The 23,172-nt window shown below is 42.8% G+C and overlaps 1 protein-coding gene across 1 annotated transcript in view; it reads right to left on the bottom strand.

Moving 5' to 3' along the window:
- Positions 1-23,034, bottom strand: part of NME9 (NME/NM23 family member 9) — a 43,340-nt gene extending 20,306 nt beyond the window's left edge. Inside the window, exons 1-5 of the mRNA XM_063428718.1 lie at positions 22,946-23,034; positions 19,004-19,061; positions 18,604-18,707; positions 14,593-14,664; positions 8,507-8,620 (exon numbers count right to left, since the gene is read on the bottom strand). Coding sequence (XP_063284788.1) covers positions 8,507-8,620; positions 14,593-14,664; positions 18,604-18,707; positions 19,004-19,061; positions 22,946-22,978 — 381 coding nt within the window. The 5' untranslated portion in view covers positions 22,979-23,034. The remainder of the gene's footprint in view (positions 1-8,506; positions 8,621-14,592; positions 14,665-18,603; positions 18,708-19,003; positions 19,062-22,945) is intronic.
- Positions 23,035-23,172: the final 138 nt, after the last annotated feature.

Genomic DNA, 23,172 nt, shown 5'->3' with positions numbered 1-23,172 from the left:
GGCATCTTCAATGCCCAATCACTATACTCATGCCTGGGTGATGAAATTCGATATTGACAACATAGCCTATAACATAAGAGACGAAAGAATATAGAACAAGAATAGCACCCTTGTCAATCAAGGGCATAACAAGAATAATGAAAGGAAAAAACTTAAAGAAGAGAGAAAAGGTTAAAGAAGGGAAGGTGAAGTAGAAGGAAGAGAAGGATACGAGGACAGAAGTAGGGAGGGTAGGGGGGGGGGTGCGTGAGGCTAAAGCGACTCAGTCCTGCAATGGCCCCATGGGGCCAAATCCCGAATCAAACTGGAGACCTTCCACGTCACTCGTTACTGGAGCCCATAACACTATTGTCCCAGGGTGCCCATGTCCTCTGGAAGGCCATGGTTGTACCTCTCAATCTAGCGGTCAGATCGTCCATGATTCTGCTTTCCTTTATCCTAGAGATCACCCCCCCAAACTCCGGGCCTTCAGGTGAGAGCCATGCCGTTGCTACCGCTCTGCGTGCACTTAAAGTTATCGCCCGTACTAGTTTCTGCTCTCCTCTCGTCCATCCCGCAATAGTTCTATTTAACAAGTAGATCCACGGGTCTAAGGCCAGGGGTCTGCCAAAGGTCTGACGCAACAGGTCCTCGACCGCCTTCCAGAAACCACGGAGTTTCGGGCATTCCCACCACATGTGGAGATACGTGCCTCGGAGTCCGCACCCCCTCCAGCACTCGTCCGTATCTATCTTGCGCATTTTGTGCAAGGTGATTGGAGTAGTATACCACCTAAGCATGGTTTTCCATGCCTGCTCCTGTTGCGTGACGCACACAGAAGCGCTCTTGGTAGCTTCCCAGATCTCCTGCCATTCTATTCCCTCCAGCACCTCCCCCAGGTCCGACTCCCATCTATCAGTATACTTCAGGCTACCCCATTCTTTTGTTTCCGTGCTAAGATGAGCGTACAAGAGTGTGATCATTCCCTTAGGGGTATAACCCTCTCTACACAGTCTCTCATAAAAAGTGAACTGTCTCTGGGCTGCTGCTTTTATATGGGATTTTCTAGCGAAGTCTCTAATCTGGAGATACCTAAAAAAGTCTGCTGGAGTCAGGTGGGCATCCTGTTGGAGGTCTGTAAAGGGTATGACATCCCCTTCCCTATATAGTTGGTAAAGGCGTTGTAACCCAGTCTGTTCGATGTTTCGAAAGTTCCTGGGGGCCATTCCCGGTGGAAATTCCCTATTTCGGAGTATCGGAGTCATAGGGGAAGGGTAGGAGGCGAGTTTAAATTTAACGCTATTTGCATCCCATACTCGGAGAGAGTTAAGGATGGCCGGGCAGGTCACCCGTATCATGGGCCTGTGTTCTTTAGGGACCCACAACGTAAATTGGGGAATATCTATGCCCACCATCAGCGATTCAAGGTCTACCCACCTCCGTTCCCCGACAGGGGAGTGCCACATGGCTACTTGAGACAGTTGAGCCGATAAATAATAGTAATACAAGTTCAGGAGTCCCAAGCCCCCTCTGTCCTTTCGCCTATACAAAATTTGTCTGGCTATTCTGTGTCTCTTATTGTGCCACACAAAATCACATATCGCCCTCTGCAGGGGTATCAGTTGGGATTTGGAGACACGAGTAGGGAGAGCCTGGAAAAGAAACAGTATTCGCGGGAGGATATTCATCTTCACAGAGTGGATGCGCCCTAGCCAAGAAATAGGCTTGTCCGCCCATTTTTCTAAATCACCCATCAAAGTCCGAAACATAGGATCGTAGTTGCTAGCATATAGACGGGTTGGATCCGCCGTCAAGTATACCCCTAAATATTTTAGTGAGTTCGGTTCCATCCTCAGATGGTGCGTTTCCGTTATATATGCTTCATCCGCCAATGGTAAGCCTATAGACATCGCGCTGGATTTCTGCATATTCGCCTTGTAACCCGACAGGGCCCCATATTCTTGAATGACACCCTGTAGTGCAGAAATCGACTCAATTGGGTTTGTGACAGTGAGGAGGACATCGTCTGCGTAAGCAGAGACAGTGTATTCCTCCCCCCCAACCGTGACCCCACTAATGTTTGGGTGCATGCGTATCGCCTGAAGCAGAGGCTCCAAGGCCAGCACGAATAGGAGGGGGGACAGGGGGCACCCCTGTCTGGTCCCGTTATGTAGGCTAAAAGGATTCAGTGGTGCCCCTGCTATCTGTATCTGTGCCCTCACATCGTAATACATTGCTCTTGTAACTTGCACGAATTCCTCCGGAAATCCAAGGTGTTTCAGTACCGCAAATAGGAACTCCCACCTAACCCTATCGAAGGCTTTCTCCGCGTCGATAGAGATTACCAGAGAAGGCGTTCCAGTTGCTACTTGTTTCCAGATTAGGTCGACTGTCCGCCTGGTATTTTCAAACAACTGCCGACCTTGTATGAATCCCACCTGGTCAGCATGGATAAGTGAGGTCAAGAGGGGGTTTAGTCTATCCGCCTGTATCTTAGCTAAGATTTTTAAGTCGTGATTTATCAAAGATATCGGCCGGTAATGTTCGGGTAGGAGCAAGTCCTTCTCTGGTTTGGGTAAGAGGACAATCGTGGCCAACGCCATCTCCGGGCCCAATCGTCCCCCTTGCCTTAGGTAATTGAAGAGCATCACTAGGTGAGGTGCGAGCTCCTCTCTGAAGACCTTGTAGTATGTCCCATCAAACCCGTCCGGACCAGGGGCCTTGTTTCCTTTCAGACTCGAGATTGCTTTGTCAACCTCCTCTATACCGATCTCCGCAGCCAGGGTTTCTGCTGCCTCCCGCGTAATTTTGGTCATACCCAATCCGTCCAGGTAATGCAAGATGTCGTTTTCCCCTCGTCCCTCCTGGGCGTGTCCGTCCGGGGTATGGTTATACAGGTGTTTATAAAAATCTTCGAAGACCTGTGCAATATCCGTCGGTTTCGTTTTGATCGTGCCATCCGGGTGCCTGATGGCCGTGATATGAGGTCTGGTTTGCCTGGGCCGCAACGTCCTAGCCAGGAGCGTATCCATCTTATTAGCCTTATCAAAATACGTACGTTTGGACCACGTCATGGCCCGAGCCGTGTCATCAAGTAGAAGGGAACGGATGTCCCTCCTAACAGCTTCCAGTCTTCGGAATAGTTCCCTATCCGGGGCAGCTTGGTGTTTCTGCTCGAGGTTCCGTAATTGTTTGAGCAAGGCCTCCAGGTGTTGATGCTTCAGTTTCTTCCTCCTCGTGGCCAGTTTGATCAAGTGCCCCCTTATCACCGCCTTATGCGCCGCCCATACTGTGCTAATGCTCACGTCCGGGGTGGTATTTTCCGCAAAGTAATCCGTCAGAGCCGTACGAGTGTTCTCCGTGATCGACTGGTCCCTCAACAACGATGTATTCAGTCGCCATGACCAGGGATTTGCGGTACAAAGATTGCCAAGGGTGATAGAGACGTCAGCATGATCAGACCAGGAGATATTTCCGACTTCAGATCTCAAGAGCCTAGCCATACCCGCCGCGTTGACCAAAAAGAGGTCGATTCTAGAGTAGGTTCCATGAGGGGCCGAATAGAACGTATAATCCCTGTCCAGCGGGTGTTGCGCCCTCCATACGTCTACCAGACCCGTATCCGCAATAAAAGCCTTAAGCAGACGGTCCTGCCTCCCCCTACCATGCGACCTCGGGCCCCCGTCTCTCGAGCTTCTATCTATCGCTGGGCACGGGGTAGCATTGAAGTCACCTCCCATGAGGATCATGCCATGCGGCAACGCTGCAACCTTCCCTCGGATCATAGCCCAGAATCCAGCGTCCGGTTGATTCGGGGCATAAATATTTACTAAATGAGTGGTGTGGGAATGTAAGGTTCCGGAAACGATTATGTATCGTCCCTCCGGGTCAACATCTTGGGCCACCATCTGGAAGGGGCAAGTGCGTTTAATTACAATGGCCACCCCGTTCCTTTTACGGTGAGATCTAGCTTCAAAGGAACCCGTATATACATGGTCACTTAGTCTAAAAGTTGCCTGTCTAGGGAGGTGAGTCTCCTGTAAGTAAGCAATATCTGAGTTCATCCGTTTTAACACCCTGAACATAAGCCGTCTCTTGTTTGGGGCATTGAGGCCCTTAACGTTCAGAGATGTAAGTTTAATCGTCATCCAGAGACATGGTGACCCCTGCTAAGACAATATCTCCCTTGCATAGATCAGTAAACATCAATCGGACATTAGGGTTACACCAAGGAGCCAGCCCCCTGCACACCCCCCCCGGGGTCAAAGGAAGGAAGGGGACAAAGGGGAAAGGAAAAGAGAGACAAAGAAAAGGGAAAGGAAAGAACAACAAAAAAAACATCTGGACCACGTCCGATGTAAGAGAAATTCTGGTCTTACCAATTGCCAGAAAACAGTGGGTAGTGTGCTTCCACCTCCCCCTCACGATCTACGTGCAGAGGGAACCGAGAATCCCTAAAGCCCCGACCCCTACGCGCCCCACACGATCTACTGAGACCCTTGCATGTCCCTGCTAGTCAACCCCTTGGCCGTCCTCAATTCTCCCAAAGATGGGGAGTACAGTGGTGACCTCCTCATAGCGTCCTGGGTATCCAGAATTGGAATCCCTTCCCTCTACATTCCCCTGTCATACGGACAGGAAGCAGACCCTGTCTCCCGCCACCCCTCCCCCCCCCTCTGGAGTCTGTGGAAGGAGGCTCCTGCTCTACCCCGCCTCTCTGGGGTCCCATCCATCAACTTTCACTCTCTATTATTACCCGAACGGACAGGGGAGTTATCACCTGTCGGCAGCACGCTTCCCGACCAATATCCCAATTGGCCTAATGACCTAAGGTGTACAGTAAGCGAGGGAGGTCCCTCTATAGTTTGATGCTATCATAGGGCACTCGGGACACAGGAGGAGTGATAAGGAACCCCCCTCCTCCCACCACCTGATCTCGTTATATGATGCAGCCGCCCCAATTCCTAAGGCTCCCCTCTCTCCCCTTCGAGGCAGGCAAAAGCTATTGAAGCATAGGCAGTACACCTTCCAGTATATAGTCACATGGCGCATACCGGCGACCACCTGTGCCCTAGAAGCTTCGTAAAAATTATATAAGCTTGGGAGCAATTGTAGAGGAGCACAAGCAAGAATGCAGCCAACAATATGTAGGACCGTAATCACAGCAATAATAAGTACGACAATTAAAGTACCATCCCAGAAACCCGCCCGTCTTAGGATAAACCAGGATCAAACATGGCCCGAAAAATACAACATAACATGAACCATAGTTTTATAATTATATGTTTTTTCCATTATTTTTTTTTTTTTTTTTTTGGGGATCATCGTGTTTGAGCTTTGTTTCACCTCCTTTTGTTGTTTAATGCTTTGTACGTTATTTACGTGTTAATTATTAGCGTTTTTATTTCTATTATTGTTATTTTTATTATTATTTTTTTTTTTTTTTTATTAAAACATTTTCTTTTTTTGTGCAACATTGTTATTTGAATCCAGCTTTATCGGACCCTTGAAAGCAAGACACTTTGTACCTGCGCAGTTTCGAATCTTAATCTGTGTACATAATCCCATTGGTGCAGTAAGATCCGCGTCTACGCTAACCCATCCTCTACGTGATGATAGCTCTATTGTTTGGGTGTCGTGATAGGCATGCCGTGGTAACCCCCCAGGACCCCCCAGGGAGAAGAAAACTGTATCTTCAACATGGGCACTACCGAAACTAATATGTCCCCCGTCGTTCCCGTCACCCTCCCTCCCTCCTGCCGAAGAGTCTAGACATGAGATGCCGTAAACTGCCCCCCCACCCCCAAAACGCAGAGAAAAGTAACAGTATATATTGCCATATGTATAGTAGGTTACAGTAGGTCGAACGCCCGGCATTTGCTATCATTGCTTAGTGTGCTTGTAATGTGCTTACTCTCTCATGTCTTATTGTGTACTTCAATGTTCAACTAACAGGGTTTTGAAGTTATTAAAATGTTCCAGTTAATTTGCTATGGTCAGCTTTTATCTCTATCTATTCTCCCCCTCTTACTGGATGGTCACTGTAATAATAATTCTATCGATTGTTAACACTTTTTATCATTTTTTTTTTTCATAACATTTTGAAATGAAAGCCTTGTTTTCAGACACGACCACTAGACTCCTCTCCCCCGTGGGCGCCGTCACCCCCAGCCACCGAACGGAGGGGCCAACACTGCGGGGATGCGACTACAAGAGGAGAAGCAAGGGCCCACCGGGGCCCCCCGCAGCCGCGGCTAGGGACAAGGGCGCCCCCCAGGGGAGAGCAGAGACATCAAACACAAAACAATCAACACTGCATTGGTAAATTCAAGTAGATCCCAAGCGGAAGACCAAACCCCTCACTCGCTGAAAGTACTTCACCAGGGGAGTCCCATAGGAAACCAGGCCAGAAGCATGCCGCTACCGAGAGCAGGCGAGTACTGTACCCCTTCCCCCTCCCAAGCCATGCAAAATGCGGCCAAAAATAGGCCTCACGTCCCGGTAAACCTCCCCACTCTGGCGGTGCGGTATCGGTGTTCCCCGCAGCCCCGGCGTAACGGGAGGTGAGCATCCCCCAAAATCTCAAGCTGTAGGCAGAAAGGCGAGTAGGGGAGGGGGGGGACGTTCCAGAAGACCCACGGTGGAAAAAACAAACCCAACCTCTCAAAGTGGAACCTCTCCCCGTCACCCACCCCAAGTAAAACAGAAAAGATCCGGAGAACAGCCTCCCTCGGGCCCCATGTCATCAGGGGAGAGAGAGTGAAGGGACACCAGCAGCCATTTCATACGATACCATCAGTAGTTATCGGCGTCTTCCCGCTCCCGCTCCCTGCCACTCCGAGGACATCCGAGGAAGGTCCTCCGGGTACAGAGCCACGCTGGGAAGGTCAGTGGGCGGCTGAATTCCAAGGCCGCTCAGTAGGCGACAGGGATCCCCTCCCGGCGTAAGGATGTGAGCCCGGTCGCCACGAAACACCATTAACTTGAAGGGGAATCCCCATGCGTATTTTATGCCAGCAGTCCGTAGTGCTTCAGTAATAGGCCGCCAGTCCCGCCTTCGTTGTAATGTGGACGGAGCCAGGTCGTGAAAGAGGGACACCACCCTGCCATCATACCGTATGGGTACCTCGCGGCTCTTCTTCATAAGTGCTTCCTTGGTGCGGTAGTACAGGAATCGGATGATGACATCCCGTGGGGTATTTGGATCGTTCCTCTGGCCCCTCAGGGCTCTGTGAGCCCGCTCCATGTGCCAGTGTTCTTCCGGAACTTGCGGGAGCAGAGGCTTCAGGATGGTGAGTATGATCCCCTGTAGGTCCTCGTCCGCTCCCTCTGGCAGGCCCCTCAGGCGAATATTGTTTCTCCTGGACCGGTTTGCCATGTCTTCGTAGGCAAGGTTCATGCCCACCATCTGTGCCGAGATGCTGTTCACCCTCTCCACGACAGCATTGTGGGCCTGCGTTGAGGCCTCCACTCGGTCCTCGAGTTTGGCGGTACGTTCACCCAGGGCCCCGATCTCAGCCTGCAGGACTGCGGTAGACTTAGCGATTTCGCCCGCAAGGAAAGCCCTTACCTCCGCTAATTTTGCGAGGACTGTGTCCTGATCATCCGGGGAAGCCTCCCTGTCAGTACGGGGCGAAGCCTGCGGGGTCGAGCCAGCGCCATCTTGGGTCCCCACGCGGCCCTGTTTTTGCGCCGACATGAGGTCGAGAACTGTGCCTCCGGAGTCGGTGCCCCTCTTCTGCAGCTTCTTAGTATGCCTCCTATCCATCTCAGGAACCTCCTCAGGGTAAATATTCAGGCAAAAGGTCGCTTTTGTAAGCTATAAGGGCGCGTTTCGCCGGGAGCTCTAGTGAGACACGTCTAGTCTCATCGACGGTCAGACCACGCCCCCCCAGGTTTAGGTATTTTATGGCCTATTTTGACAAAATTAAAACTCCCCTATTTCATGTATACACTAAGTACCACCTTTAAAGTAAGAATGAAAAATGCTGTAGTTTATTTTTTATTCTGTAGTTAGATTATCTGAACTTTCAGCACACTCATACCTGGGGTGCAGAACAACAGTGTCAAAGTTAAAATAAAGTTTAATTATATCTCTTTTTTTTATCAACTCAATTTGTGGTATGGTTATCTTTGTATTGTACTCATCTTTATGTATTTTATATATGTTTATATAGCAGCTTGTTTTATTGTATGACTATCTCTGTATTATACTTAGTTATCTGTATTGTATGAGTATATCTGTATAGGGAGGAGTAAAATTCCGAGGGAGGCGTCTGGTGCCCAACCATCTAAGAAACTTCACCAGCCACAACGGCCACCTCTACAATGAAAATCCATCTGAGCTGCCTGATCTCTGATCAGTGGTAATTATAGCTAAACATGCTATTGCTTGGCCAGATGAAAACAATACTCTCTGTTTTAAATTAATTAATGAAATAAATTAGCAGTGTCACTTTAAGCATTCCAATAAACATCAATTCAATTTAACATACAGTTAAAATAATATTTAAAAAATAACATTTACCACATGCCGTTCTGAGCCTTGCAAGACTTTCTTCTCTGCCTCCAATTGTTCTAGAATGGTTTTCTGAAGTAATGGGGCATTGGCTCCCCTCACCACGGCAACCAGTTCTCCTCCCTGGGAAAATACATCGGTGAACAAAACGCATTTTTTAATTTCACAACAGAAAGTGTTGGTGTCTGAGCAACATCACGTGTCCTACTGGCATAGTCTACACATAATCCATTAAGCAATGTGGATTGTACCACAAGAATGGGATTTCACTTACAGCTGTAAGAAACGATGAATTAGAATCAAATTAGAAGGTAAATCAAATTTAAGAAATAGAATGTAGATCTGTATGATTGACCTTTGGACCTTTAATATCAAAAGGAGATGTTACAAGTGCCATGTAAACCAGGAGGAACAAGGTGGTGTAATTTCCAGGACAAACAGTCTTTGATCTAACTGTTAATGTAGATGGGAACAGGATATTAGACCAGTTTGTTCATCCTGAGTTTCATGTTATCAATAGGGTGTTAATGAGTTTTCCCCAACTTATATTTAAATAACAAATAGCTGTTTAGTTCTATTGTGAACCACCTACATCAAACAAGAAATAAGACATTTATTGTTTAGCTTTTGATCCTCCCAAACCCATCACATGCCCCCAAGATAATTTAGGTAGATGGAAGGAAGATATGGGTAAATGGAAGGAACAACTTCAAAGAGAAAAAGCTGTATAAATATAGGCCCAAAATGGCTAGAGACAGGGCAGTTCTGGTAGGAACTTCAAGGAGTGACTACCAAGCAGAGATCCAGGGGAGACTTCAATATACAGATCTACACTCTGTTGGTAACTATATTTGACTGGGATACTTGGTTGTTTTCTGTGATAGTTGTGGTGCTGTATTGTTTTATATCATTGTGTGTTGTTTGGTTTAACCTCACTATATTTGCTGTGTATTAGATTATAGAGCAGGTTGAATTATTGCATATACTGTATATGTGCTGTGTATTATACTTTAGAGCACATAGTTAATGCATTTACTGCTATATAGCTATGAGTGGTCTTTGTTTTGTAGCTTGTATATGAACTGTTTATTATTCTGATGCAAGTTAATAATCAATATATACATTGTATATTTGAAATTTCAGCGCTTAGTAGATAATCCCCCTATTAATAAAGAGGGTCTTAAAATAAGAAACAGTAAAAGAAAATATGTGTAACACTGTAAACCATATAAAACTGAGAATAAATATGGAATAAGATAACAAATAAACTAAAAAAATAAAATAAAAAAAATAAAAAAATATGAACTAAAGTGGAAGAAATCCAACAGATAAAAATCCAGAATCAAAAGTGGAAAAATACCACTGCAAAAATCCAAAGTACGGTAAAAAAGGGAGATGTAAGTCCTGCACCAAAATCCTAATGTGTAATGGAAAGTAGGGGTCCAGATATACGGAAATACCTTAGATAAAAGGGAAACAGAAACGGTATATAGTGTAAAACCGTAACACAATTTATTCAAGTATAAAATCCCCCCCTACATAAATACTCTTACACGAAAAAAAGAGATACTCATCATATAGCAGACTGCTTCCATGCCCAGTAATTAGTTCGAATGAAGCTGTGATTCCTCCAAGAAGACAGGAACTGCCCGGTGCACTCGGGAAAAAAATGTCTTTGATGTTGGTAGGGGAAACAGCGGACTTGCGGCAAATGCGGCTCAAGTTGGAAGCCGGTGGAACAGAGAATGCTGCAGATGAAGTCTCAATAGACACCTGATCAACGCGTTTCGCCCCTACTACGGGGGCTTTTTCAAGATAGGTGTCTCATGCCTAGCTTGGCAGTTATATACCTTTGCCGGGCAAAATTTCATTTAAAACTTTAAAGGTGTAGCTACAAGCAAATAAAAACTTTATCAACCAACATAAGCATTTCATATTCATTAAAAGGCTGTAACTTGAATTATACAAATCGCTGAGATGGGAATGCATGTGCATCTTAACCCATGAAATCTGAAGTGTATCATAACAAAATTTGGAAAAAATACACATATGACTTCTGTGTGCCATATTCCCAATATAACAACGTCTTAGTACATTTTTCTATATAATGGCAACTAATGTATACTTCTTTTTTTCTTGAAGAGCCACAATTTAGATATAGCGCTCTAATAATACCAACACTATAAGTGTCCTATCAAGCATTAAAACAAATGAAAATATAATACATACATAAAGTAGAGATAAAAAGTGAAATAAAAAATAGATATAAATGTAAATGTTTAATCCAGATTAGGACCTAAGGGTAAGTATATAGCACGGACAGTAGCGACAGTATCTGTTAGGCCATATTTTGATCCCGACATTAGTAGGGGTGTATCTCCTAAACCCTTTAAGGACCAAAATCATAGAAAACATTCAAATAGTGATATACAGATTACTATAGTATATTCATTAATTCCAGCTCTGCATTTAGACCCCAGGGGACAAGGGTCTTCAAATTGTAGATCCAGAACATTTCTCGATAAGTTAGTATCCTACTCAGCTCTCCTCCCCTCCATGGCACCTCTAGTTTTTCAATGCCACAATATGATAGGAGTGTGGGATCACGATTGTGATGTGTATTAAAGTGATTAGAGAGTGTGTGTTTATCAAACCCTCTTTTTATATTATACACATGTTCCCTGAGCCTAGTTTTTAATGTTCTTTTGGTTTGACTTATATACTGGAGGCCACACGGGCACTCCAACTTATATATGACCTGTTTTGTATTGCACGTGATACAGTTCTTAATCTGGAATATTTGTTTGGTTGTTGAGGACTGAAAGGTAGTACAGTTTTTTCCTATTGTGCTTAATTTGCATATGTGGCAACTGCCACATTTAAAGTACCCCTTTTGGCCATTTAAAAAATGGTGGGATCTAGATGGTTTACTGTAACTGTGAACCAATCTATTTCGTAACGTGGGAGCCCCCCTAAAAATGACTCTAGGTTTAGCTGGTAAAAGCATAGCCAAAGCTGCATCTTGGCGAAGTAAGTGCCAATGTTTCTGTATGCTGTTTTTGATCTTATACGCCTGGGCACTATAGTTAAAGACCAGGGGACATAGATCTTCATTATTCTTGTTTGACTCTGCACTATTTTGTTTCTTATGTAGGATGTTTACACGTTCTATATTTGTCACTTTTTCCAGAGCTGTATCCAGTGCTTTCTCATCATATCTTTTTTCTATGAACTGATGTTTCACTTTTTGAAGTTGTTGGGTACATACTTCAGGGTCAGAACAATTTTTCTTGACCCTTAAGAATTGTCCAAAAGGGACGCCTGAGAGCCAAGTTGGATAATGGCAACTGGACGTTAGAATGTAACTGTTGACGTCTACACTCTTGAAGAAGGTTTTCGACTTCAGGGTACTCTGTTGATCCGTATATAGGACCAGGTCCAGGAAGTCAATGCTGCTGGAACTGTACTTATACGTAAAGGATAAGCAGCTTTGGCTATGCTTTTACCAGCTAAACCTAGAGTCATTTTTAGGGGGGCTCCCACGTTATGAAATAGATTGGTTCACAGTTACAGTAAACCATCTAGATCCCACCATTTTTTAAATGGCCAAAAGGGGTACTTTAAATGTGGCAGTTGCCACATATGCAAATTAAGCACAATAGGAAAAAACTGTACTACCTTTCAGTCCTCAACAACCAAACAAATATTCCAGATTAAGAACTGTATCACGTGCAATACAAAACAGGTCATATATAAGTTGGAGTGCCCGTGTGGCCTCCAGTATATAGGTCAAACCAAAAGAACATTAAAAACTAGGCTCAGGGAACATGTGTATAATATAAAAAGAGGGTTTGATAAACACACACTCTCTAATCACTTTAATACACATCACAATCGTGATCCCACACTCCTATCATATTGTGGCATTGAAAAACTAGAGGTGCCATGGAGGGGAGGAGAGCTGAGTAGGATACTAACTTATCGAGAAATGTTCTGGATCTACAATTTGAAGACCCTTGTCCCCTGGGGTCTAAATGCAGAGCTGGAATTAATGAATATACTATAGTAATCTGTATATCACTATTTGAATGTTTTCTATGATTTTGGTCCTTAAAGGGTTTAGGAGATACACCCCTACTAATGTCGGGATCAAAATATGGCCTAACAGATACGGTCGCTACTGTCCGTGCTATATACTTACCCTTAGGTCGTAATCTGGATTAAACATTTACATTTATATCTATTTTTATTTCACTTTTTATCTCTACTTTATGTATGTATTATATTTTCATTTGTTTTAATGCTTGATAGGACACTTATAGTGTTGGTATTATTAGAGCGCTATATCTAAATTGTGGCTCTTCAAGAAAAAAAGAAGTATACATTAGTTGCCATTATATAGAAAAATGTACTAAGACGTTGTTATATTGGGAATATGGCACACAGAAGTCATATGTGTATTTTTTCCAAATTTTGTTATGATACACTTCAGATTTCATGGGTTAAGATGCACATGCATTCCCATCTCAGCGATTTGTATAATTCAAGTTACAGCCTTTTAATGAATATGAAATGCTTATGTTGGTTGATAAAGTTTTTATTTGCTTGTAGCTACACCTTTAAAGTTTTAAATGAAATTTTGCCCGGCAAAGGTATATAACTGCCAAGCTAGGCATGAGACACCTATCTTGAAAAAGCCCCCGTAGTAGGGGCGAAACGCGTTGATCAGGTGTCTATTGAGACTTCATCTGCAGCATTCTCTGTTCCACCGGCTTCCAACTTGAGCCGCATTTGCCGCAAGTCCGCTGTTTCCCCTACCAACATCAAAGACATTTTTTTCCCGAGTGCACCGGGCAGTTCCTGTCTTCTTGGAGGAATCACAGCTTCATTCGAACTAATTACTGGGCATGGAAGCAGTCTGCTATATGATGAGTATCTCTTTTTTTCGTGTAAGAGTATTTATGTAGGGGGGGATTTTATACTTGAATAAATTGTGTTACGGTTTTACACTATATACCGTTTCTGTTTCCCTTTTATCTAAGGTATTTCCGTATATCTGGACCCCTACTTTCCATTACACATTAGGATTTTGGTGCAGGACTTACATCTCCCTTTTTTACCGTACTTTGGATTTTTGCAGTGGTATTTTTCCACTTTTGATTCTGGATTTTTATCTGTTGGATTTCTTCCACTTTAGTTCATATTTTTTTATTTTTTTTATTTTATTTTTTTAGTTTATTTGTTATCTTATTCCATATTTATTCTCAGTTTTATATGGTTTACAGTGTTACACATATTTTCTTTTACTGTTTCTTATTTTAAGACCCTCTTTATTAATAGGGGGATTATCTACTAAGCGCTGAAATTTCAAATATGCATGTTTTTTAGAAATTGGGATTTTCTTTTGTTTTAGCAGCTTATCTATTAATATTGGTATTTATTTATATACTGTTTAGACATCTTTTGGCTGTTATAGCCATTTATCTAGTACTAGCGCTCTCTGTTTCTTGTTTTTTGTTTAATATATATATTGTGGTTGCTTTAATTGATTATTTGAGATATTGTATTTATGTTGTGATTATTCCATTCTTCTGTGATACACTGTGACTTGAATGTTATTAATTATTGAGGTTTCTATGTTTAATACTCTTTTATTAAACCTGATGTATTACCAGTGAATTTATTTATTTTATTACACTTGTTCGTGTGTTTTATTTGTTGCACCTTCCTCAAAGAACAGGGACCCTGTGTGGAAGGGTAAACTGTAATTTCTTACACAGCCATATACCAAGCCAGTTATCAGCCTTTCTATGAAAAGTGCATTTAATTATTATTATTATTATTATTTTATTATTTATATAGCGCCATCAGATTCCGTAGCGCTGTACAATGGGTACAGAATTATTCCTATTAAACATCACTTATTTCTGATAGTAAAATGCTACTGAAACACCACACTGTGTACATGTAACAAAGATTTCAACAGTATGCAGAAGGTTTGGCATGTATAGGACAGGTGATCTTTGTGTTACTTTCTTCAGTCACAGATTTTTACATGAAAGACTCAACTGAAACTATTAGCAGAAATTACTCACCGCTAGGAAGAGAAAGGTAGGCTCACATTTTCCTCTGTATTTATCAAGAGAATCAATGCTATCAGCTTCTGCCTAGTAAACAAAATAAGATATTACATTTATATAATAACACACACACACAGATCCGATGCAATAAAACATACATAAACTCAAACTATATAGCACATAAATTGATATTAGGAACTGAAGGGAAGATGTGAACACAGTCTTTAAAGTGAAGCTGTTTTGGTACTCACATGTTTAAAGAATATAAAAAATACATTAAATGCCACCTACACAATAGGTATTTAAAATTACAATCCCTTCTCAACTGTCAATCAAATCTTAGCAGTGACCTCAATGCCGGCAAGAAAACCCTACTCCTTCTCCTATTCTCCTTAATCAAATTATAACAATTACTATAATTCTAAGAATAATTAATAAAAAACTTTGGCAAAAGTAATGGGGATTTAGTTACAGTATATGATCATTAATGCGGTATCTTGTATGTTATATATATACACTAGAGGAGATGTTATTTATCTGTAACACAAAAAAAAACACACACAAAAAACAAAACAACAATGTCCTGAAAGCCAGCAGATCAAAGGCAAAAAAAAGAACAGACCTATTGGAAAGTTCTGAGACGGAATAAAACGTCAAGTTAAATCCTGGTCAGTAACCAAATATACACAGGTAAGGATGACTGATGTCAGTCCCCAGCCTCCTGTAAATTGTAAAGAATACCATGTTCACAAAACAGATGCTAAAACAAATGCTGATGTCAGCCATCAACAACATGGATACATTATACACATTTGCACCTCAAATCCATCTTAGAAAATGCAACACTTTGGTGTTTATTCACTGAATGCCCAACTGTAGTCAACTGAAAACAAGATACAAAACTTTCATCTATTTGGGATTGATAAAGTGCAGGACAGGATTTCCTTGCGCATTTCCCCATCAGCACAGGACATCACTGATTCCTGCTCACTTGAGTTACACATAAGGAAAAATAGTGATCTTTGGCAAATTTTTGAAATGGGCAAAACTTAAGCAAAGTTCCATTCCAATTGCTAAGATGATTTACATACAATCCATCAATCAAAAGAATCCTACAGAACTGCAAACTGCACACATCATGGACAGAGAAGAACAAAATGGAGAATGGTACAAAGAAGAAAAGAGAAATATAAATAAAGTCAAGTGGCAAATCGGTATAAATCATTAAAGGGAACCTGTCACCACTTATCTCACCCTCTGTTTCCCAGTTGCAATCCCATTACAGAGGTGACCGTTCGCTGATTTGCAAACCATGTCCATGATGACAAAACGCTGGCTTTGTTGCCGGTGTGTCGGCGTCTGAATCAGGGCCGGATTAACATAGGGGCTAATGGAGCTGCAGCTCCAGGCCCAGGCCCATGGAATAGGCCCATTGTAAAAAAAAAAAAATGTAAAAAAAAAAATGTAAAAAAAAAAATTTTTTTTTTTTTTTTTTACAGGCTACTCTTAGGTTTACCACCTGACTGGTATTTTAAGGCACAGCTGGTATTGGAGGCTGCCTGGCCATGACGGTATTGCAGTAATACCGGCAATACAAATGCAAATATTTTTCTCCGTATAAACGGAGATTATTTTGCAATACCAGCACCGGCCAGTAGGGGTCACTGTGTATGGAGAGAGGCAGGGATAGGATGTTACAGCATCTCCCTGCCTCTCTCTACTCACTGATCCGCGGGGGAGCAGCTTCACAGACAGCAGCTCCCAGCCTGCAGAGACAGACTACAGCTCAGGTATGTGAAGGATGGGGGGAAAGGCAGCAGGTAGACATGGGGACACTGGTAGACGTGGGGACACTGAGATACATGGGGACACAGACACATGGGGATGCTGTGAGACATAGGGAGACACATTGGGACACGGAGACACTAGGGACACATGTCTCCCAGTGTCCCCATATCTCCCAGCCAGTGTCCCTAGTGTCTGTGTCCCCATGGCTCTGGGTGTCCCCTGGTCTCCAAGTATCTGTTTCACCATGTCTCTGTATCCCCATGTCTCTCAGTGTCCCCATGTCTCCCAGCCAGTGTCTCAGTGTCCCCATGTCTCCCAGTGTCCCTATGTCTCCCAGCTAGTGTCCCTAGTGTCTGTGTCCCCATGTCTCCCAGTGTCTGTGTCTCTGTGTCCTTAGTGTCCCCATGTCTCCCAGTGTCCCCAAATGTCTCAGTGTCCCCATGTCTCCCAGTGTCCCCAAATGTCTCAGTGTCCCCATGTCTCCCAGTGTCCCCAAGTGTCTGTGTCCCCATGCCTCCCAGCCAGTGTCCCTAGTGTATGTGACCCTATGTATCTCAGTGTCCCTAGTGTATTAGTTTCCCCAAATGTCTCTGTCACCATGGCTCCCAGTGTCCCTTAGTCTCCCTGTCTCTGTGTCCCCATGTCTCCCAGTGTCCCCATGTCTATGTCCACAAGTGCCTCATGTATCCCAGTGTCCCCAAGTGTCTGTGTCCCCATGCCTCCCAGCCAGTGTCCCTAGTGTCTATGTCCCCATGTCTCTCAGTGTCCCTAGTGTCTTAGTTTCCCTAAATGTCTGTGTCCCCATGGCTCCCACTGTCCCCTAGTCTCCCAGTATCTGTGTCCCCATGTCTGTCAGTGTCCCCATGACTTCCAGCTAGTGTCTCAGTGTCCCCATGTCTCCCAGCCAGTGTCCCTAGTGTCTCAGTGTCCCCATGTCTCCCATTGTCTGTGTCCCCATGTCTCTGTGTCCTTAGTGTCCCCATGTCTCCCAGTGTCCCCATGTCTATGTCCACAAGTGCCCCATGTCTCCCAGTGTCCCCAAATGTCTGTGTCCCCATGTCTCCCAGTGTCCCCATGTCTATGTCCACGAGTGCCCCATGTCTCCCAGTGTCCCCATGTGTCTGTGTCCCCATGCCTCCCAGCCAGTGTCCCTAGTGTCTGTGTCCCCATGTCTCCTAGTGTCTGTGTCCCTAGTTTCTGTCTCCTCATTTCTCCCAGTGTCCCCAAATGTCTGTGTCCTCTTGTCTCCCAGTATCCCCATGTCTGTATTCACAAGTGCCCCCATGTCTCTCAGTGTCCCCAGGTCTCTGTGTCCCCATGTCTCTCAGTGTCCCCTGGTATCCTAGAACACACTGAGACATGGGGACACTGGGAGAAATGGGGACACAGACACTGGGAGACTAGGGGACTGGGTGACATGGGGACATTGACACTGTGATACATAGGGACACTGATGCCAGGCTGGCCTTCCAATTCTTTGGACAGACATGCTCCCTTTTTGGGCATGTTCGCCCCTTTTGGCAGTTCTGGTCACGTGATTCGCGTCAGTGGCGCACCCTTTTACCCCGCCCATGGATACTGCTGTTATGGGATATGGATTTACTTGAAAGATGAAAGCATTAATTAGATAAAGAGATTAGCATAGAGTATGTGTTTTCTTATAGCTGCATCCTTTGAGTTTACCTCCAACACCAACTCCATCAGATACATGACTCTTGAGAGGTATGACTGTTTTAGTGTTTTTGGTCGATAAGTTTCTGTAATTAGGCCCCATCATAATTGTCAGCACCAGGCCCACTGGGCTCTTAATCTGGCCCTGGTCTGAATGGAGTAACGTCAGACACTTCGTTCCTATACTCCCTACCCATTGCTAGCTGCGTCGGCTAGGGAGTTACCATAGAAAACACAACGAATGCTCTTCATAAAGAGCAAAAGTCATTTTGGACATGACATGCCATTTAAGATACTAGGGGCATAAGTAAAAGAAAAAGAAAACTAAAAAAAAAAAAAAAAACACGAAAAGCCACTATAACCATTAGCGTTTTTTTCATTTTATATGTGTTCAATTTGTCATTTTAGAACTGTATTGTGTTCTCCTAGTAACATATACAAATTTGACATGGCTAAAAAAAGTACACTTTATATCAAAAAAACAATAAATAAGTAAAAGTAATGACAAAAAAATATTCTAAGTGGATATACAAATGCTGTGAGAATCTTGAATGATTAGAAGCTTACCACTGCAAATTGAAGAAGGTCATCTCCCAGTTCATTTTTGATTTTTCTGAACAAGCTGACTACTGTTTTGCATGAACCACACCAAGCTTGATAAACATCCACCACTATAAAAGGAAACAGAAAGGAATCAGTCATATGATCAAATTGTTTACATTTGAAAATGTAAAAGATCACTTTGAGCACATATTCCTATGAATATGCATGCACTAATTGGTAGTTGTGGTCTTGTAGTTTGCCAGAGGAATATATAAACAGAATAACAAATATAATTTTGTTCAGACACTGATGGACTGGCAATGAAGTCACTGTTTTACAACATTGAGGCAGAGTACTTTGGTTGTAGGGTTTAAATGCCTCTAGTGACACGCATCCTATTAGGGAGAGTTCCTCTGCTCCTTACCAATGAGTCCTTTGGAAGCCATAACCTCCTCCCAATGTTCTTGATTATTAACAGAAACCTGAAAAACAGATGTAAAGCAATGTTCAATAAACTACAACAATTATAAAAAGTGTAACTACACATAAAGGAATGATGAGAGGTGTTTGAAAGGGGCTTAGATTTTGTAAATAACATTTTGTTTTTACTACTAAAATTATTATTGTATGAGTTAAAGAGCCAGGCAATTTTGGTTTTAATATATATATTTTTTTAAAGATTCCACTTGGAGTGTAAATCATGTTCTTGCATTGCTGCTGTAGTAAGTGACCATTAATTATAGATTACATTAATACAGGCGAGTAGTATTTAGTATTCCTTCAGGTGACTGCATTTATCAAAGAAGGGTGTTAATGACTTTTGCTGGCCCTCACAACAGTCCATATTTTCACTAGTAGCTCTAGTAGTTGTCCGATTGGTAATTATTGCAGCTTCTTGAAACCTGCAATGATTTGCATTGCAAAACTAACTAAATAAGACAAGGACACTGCACCCAGACCACCTCAATGTATTCAGAAATTCAAATACTGAGGGGGTCAAAGGAGTAGTGAGAAAATATGAATAAGAAGTGAAGCAGTAGATTTGAAAATAATAGAGGAAAAAGTTGAAATCATCCATAAACCACTCAAAGAAAATGTCACTAAAGTGTAAAGTGTCATGCTGAATGTCAGGTGAAATAGCTAACTTCAACAGTAATTCCTTTGGATCAAGATTCTGTGGTCTCTCTCCCTAGCTATGCAATATCAGTCAGAGCGCTCTCATTGGTTGGCTTGTAAGGAATGGCTTTAAAGGGCTTTTTTCACTAACAAGCTCAGAAGTTTTAGACTTCTGATGGTAAGCATATTTTTTTTACAGTTGTTAGTTTAATGGGCCTCAGCTCAATGTTATTAGGTTGTATGGGAAGTCGATATGGCTAGGCAACCCCTAGACACCTGGGGTGTGGGTCATGACACTTATTGGGCAGTGGAAAAATGGCATGTATTCTCTACCCCACTGTCTAATCATTTTTAGAGCTACCATCTGCTGCACAAGGGTGGGGGGCTGGGGTCACTAACAATATTAAAGCACCTATCTGCCGCCCATGAGCCACCCACGCATGGAAGCTGGGGTGGGAGACACTAGATTACCCTTAAAACCTCTACCTAGAGTCCAATGGGTAGGACTGGGTTTGGAACATGAGGTCTTCCTCGTTTAGTAAGTAGTCCCATCTGTTCACTATTGATGGATGTAGGTGTTACATTAGGGTGTACACCAATTGATTAAATTAATATCCCTACCGATTGACAACAGGTGAGGTAGGGGTATAGGGTCTGTGATCTTGGTTGAGATCTGTCCATTCCAAATTATTTTAAAGTTCGCCCACCCAATTCCCTTGGGTTGGAGTGGCGGGCACCATGTTACTAGGCACTATGAACCCAGGCTCTATTTATTATTTTGAAATAATAAAAGCATTGGCAGACATGGAAGTATGTCAGTATTTTCTATAGCCACAATGGCCTACCAGCTGTTGGTATTAATGCTGTTACCATGTACAGAAACAAGCCCTTAGTATTCTGAAAATGTAGAAAGCTACAAATAGTTGTGGGATGCCAGTGTTAATTGCTATGTCAACTTTTCTGCTTCGTGTTTGCGAGCAGTATTTGTAAGGGAAATTTCATTTTTGTTTGTTTTGTTTAAAGTGACACTAAGTTATGTTGGTCATCTGCACGTCCTCATCTGCACGTCCTCTGCACGTCATCTGCATGTCCAAAATGGACATAAAAAAAAATATTTTCTAGATAAATACTATCCATTCTACAGGATAGAATCTTTATCCACTGAGTTCTACATAGAATAGAGATATGCGTCTAATAATATTACCATAAAGAAAACCATTGGCAGCAAGTCCAATTAATCATAAAAATGAATCACCTTCCTAATAGTTCCACATCTAATCACCTAAAGATACAATTTAGAAACAGAAGGTGAGTCACTAGATTGTTCTTGCCTCAAGCTAGAATTTGCCAGTCCCATCAAGATTTAAGCTGAAACATCCATATGCAATCATCTCGGTTGGCTGAGCATGAAGAAAGTTGAGTATAGTGCAGAGGATGGGAGTGCACGGTTACGTGGTTTTTCACTACAAAGAGAATTGTTGTGAATGGAATGTGAATTTTCAATTAAGGACATACTAGTTGAACTGAACTGAAAACATTCTCCAAGTCGGCTATGTTTGCAGTTCGAGACGAACACTTGGCAATTGTGAGTTAAAATTGATAGTGTTATTTACTAAAGTGAGAATTCGAAGTGAATATTAAATGTAAGTTCAGAGTGGTCGAACTGACAGCATATCTGACCTAGAATTTTTTTTCCAGGTTAGCTATTGTGACCTATCATTTGAAATTCACTTTTAATTCTCTATTTTGTACAGTGCTGCAGAATCTGTTAATTTAAATTCCCAACAATGCATATTTTTGTGAATAGCCCTGCTGATGGGTCTCACAGGGGTAATTAGTACACCTGGATATACCTTGGATATACCTTGTCTAACTCTCACCTGCAGCACCAGAATAGGGTACTTGTCATAGATACAGTTAAATAACGGGTTAAAATCCTTTACCCTAGTTAGGTCCTTCCACGTCTGCAGGGGTTAAAAGCTACATTTCTAAATCATGTTTGTGTCAGCAGTTCCTGTAGCTGTTTCTTCTGAAACGTTGCTTTTGCAGTAACCTTGCAGATAAGACTAAAAGCAAGCTATTGTCCCTTGTGTACATGCGCAGTAGACTAACAGCAATATGTAATGTTATATGAATAATGATAGTTAAGTGTTCTTGCATAGCAAGACCACTTAATGTTATCTCACATATATATTATTCTTATTATTATAGCCAAATTTAGCACCCGAACTACTCCCACAGTTTTTACACTACATAGACAGAAATATACCAAAACGTGCGGATTTCGCTGAATGGTTCACGGAATATCGTCGTTCTTGTGGCGAAATTGGTCCCATAGGAATGAATGGCAAAATGTTCAAAACTAGAGTGGAAGCTGGCAAAAACTTAAAAATCAGGACATGATTTCTAAACTGCCACCACTCCCTCATTTTCAAGCCCAGCTACACAAATCTTATATCAACTATCCCTGCTGGCACTAGAAATGTCTACGGCTAAGCCATAGTCCTGATAGTTTTCACAATATGACCATTTGTTTGCAACTCACGCCGTCCATTGACATTCATTTAAACTTTACTCTAGCCAGCTCAAACTTGAAGGGCAATTTCTAAACTGCGACTGTGCCTTCATTTTTAATACTTCAGAGATATACTATGCATCAAAATGTAGGTCTGGGTCTTGTGATTCTCACAATATAAAGCTCTTCGCTGTAGGATTTATAATTACGACGGTTTGAAGGTGGCAACCGCCAAAATACTCTGACCTGTGCCAGGCTGGAGCAGCAAGTGATGTCATAGACAGTTCCTTTTGTACACCTGCTAATGTTTTTATAAATGTATGTTTTAATGTAACTGTGAAGCACTTTGGGCAACAACGTTGCAATTAAATGTGCTTTATAAATAAATAATAACAGTTACTCCGCCCACTCCAGTTCTAGACTACTGGTGGAGGCAAGAACACTTCACACAATTTCCCCAGAAATTGTAGCTTTTCTAGTTTTTGCACTGAAATTTCTATGATTTGGTTGATTTTGTCTTCTGTTGTATACACTCCTAAGAAAAGTGTTTCATATAAACGATGGTCCCGCATTAAAAAAAAAGCAACTACGCTCTTGAACTTCATAACAACTGGCGTGCATTGATTGTTCATTGCAGTGAACATACATAGAGACAAGGGAAGCAGAATGGGTTAATGCATAAATCCATGGCAGGGTAAGGATACCCTGTAGGATTATGTGTGGATGTCTGCCTACCTGCAAGGTGATCTCTTTCTTCTTCCCGGCCATGGCTGTAAGTTTTAGTAGCTTGCACACCTTTCCCCATACACACTACAACTACTACTACCCAGACTTTGCGTCTCCTAGCAACCATGACGCTAAACCCATGGTTACCATGACATCCCAGACGCAGACCCTGCCCCTTTAAAGAGGCGGCTGCTCTACAGGCACGCCTGGACTATAAATAGAGTTCCAAACACAAG

The sequence above is a fragment of the Pelobates fuscus genome, chromosome 8, assembly GCF_036172605.1.
Source record: "Pelobates fuscus isolate aPelFus1 chromosome 8, aPelFus1.pri, whole genome shotgun sequence".
Lineage (NCBI taxonomy): Eukaryota > Metazoa > Chordata > Amphibia > Anura > Pelobatidae > Pelobates > Pelobates fuscus.
Note: the sequence above shows the minus strand (reverse complement) of the source record. Positions and strands in the feature narration are given on the sequence as shown.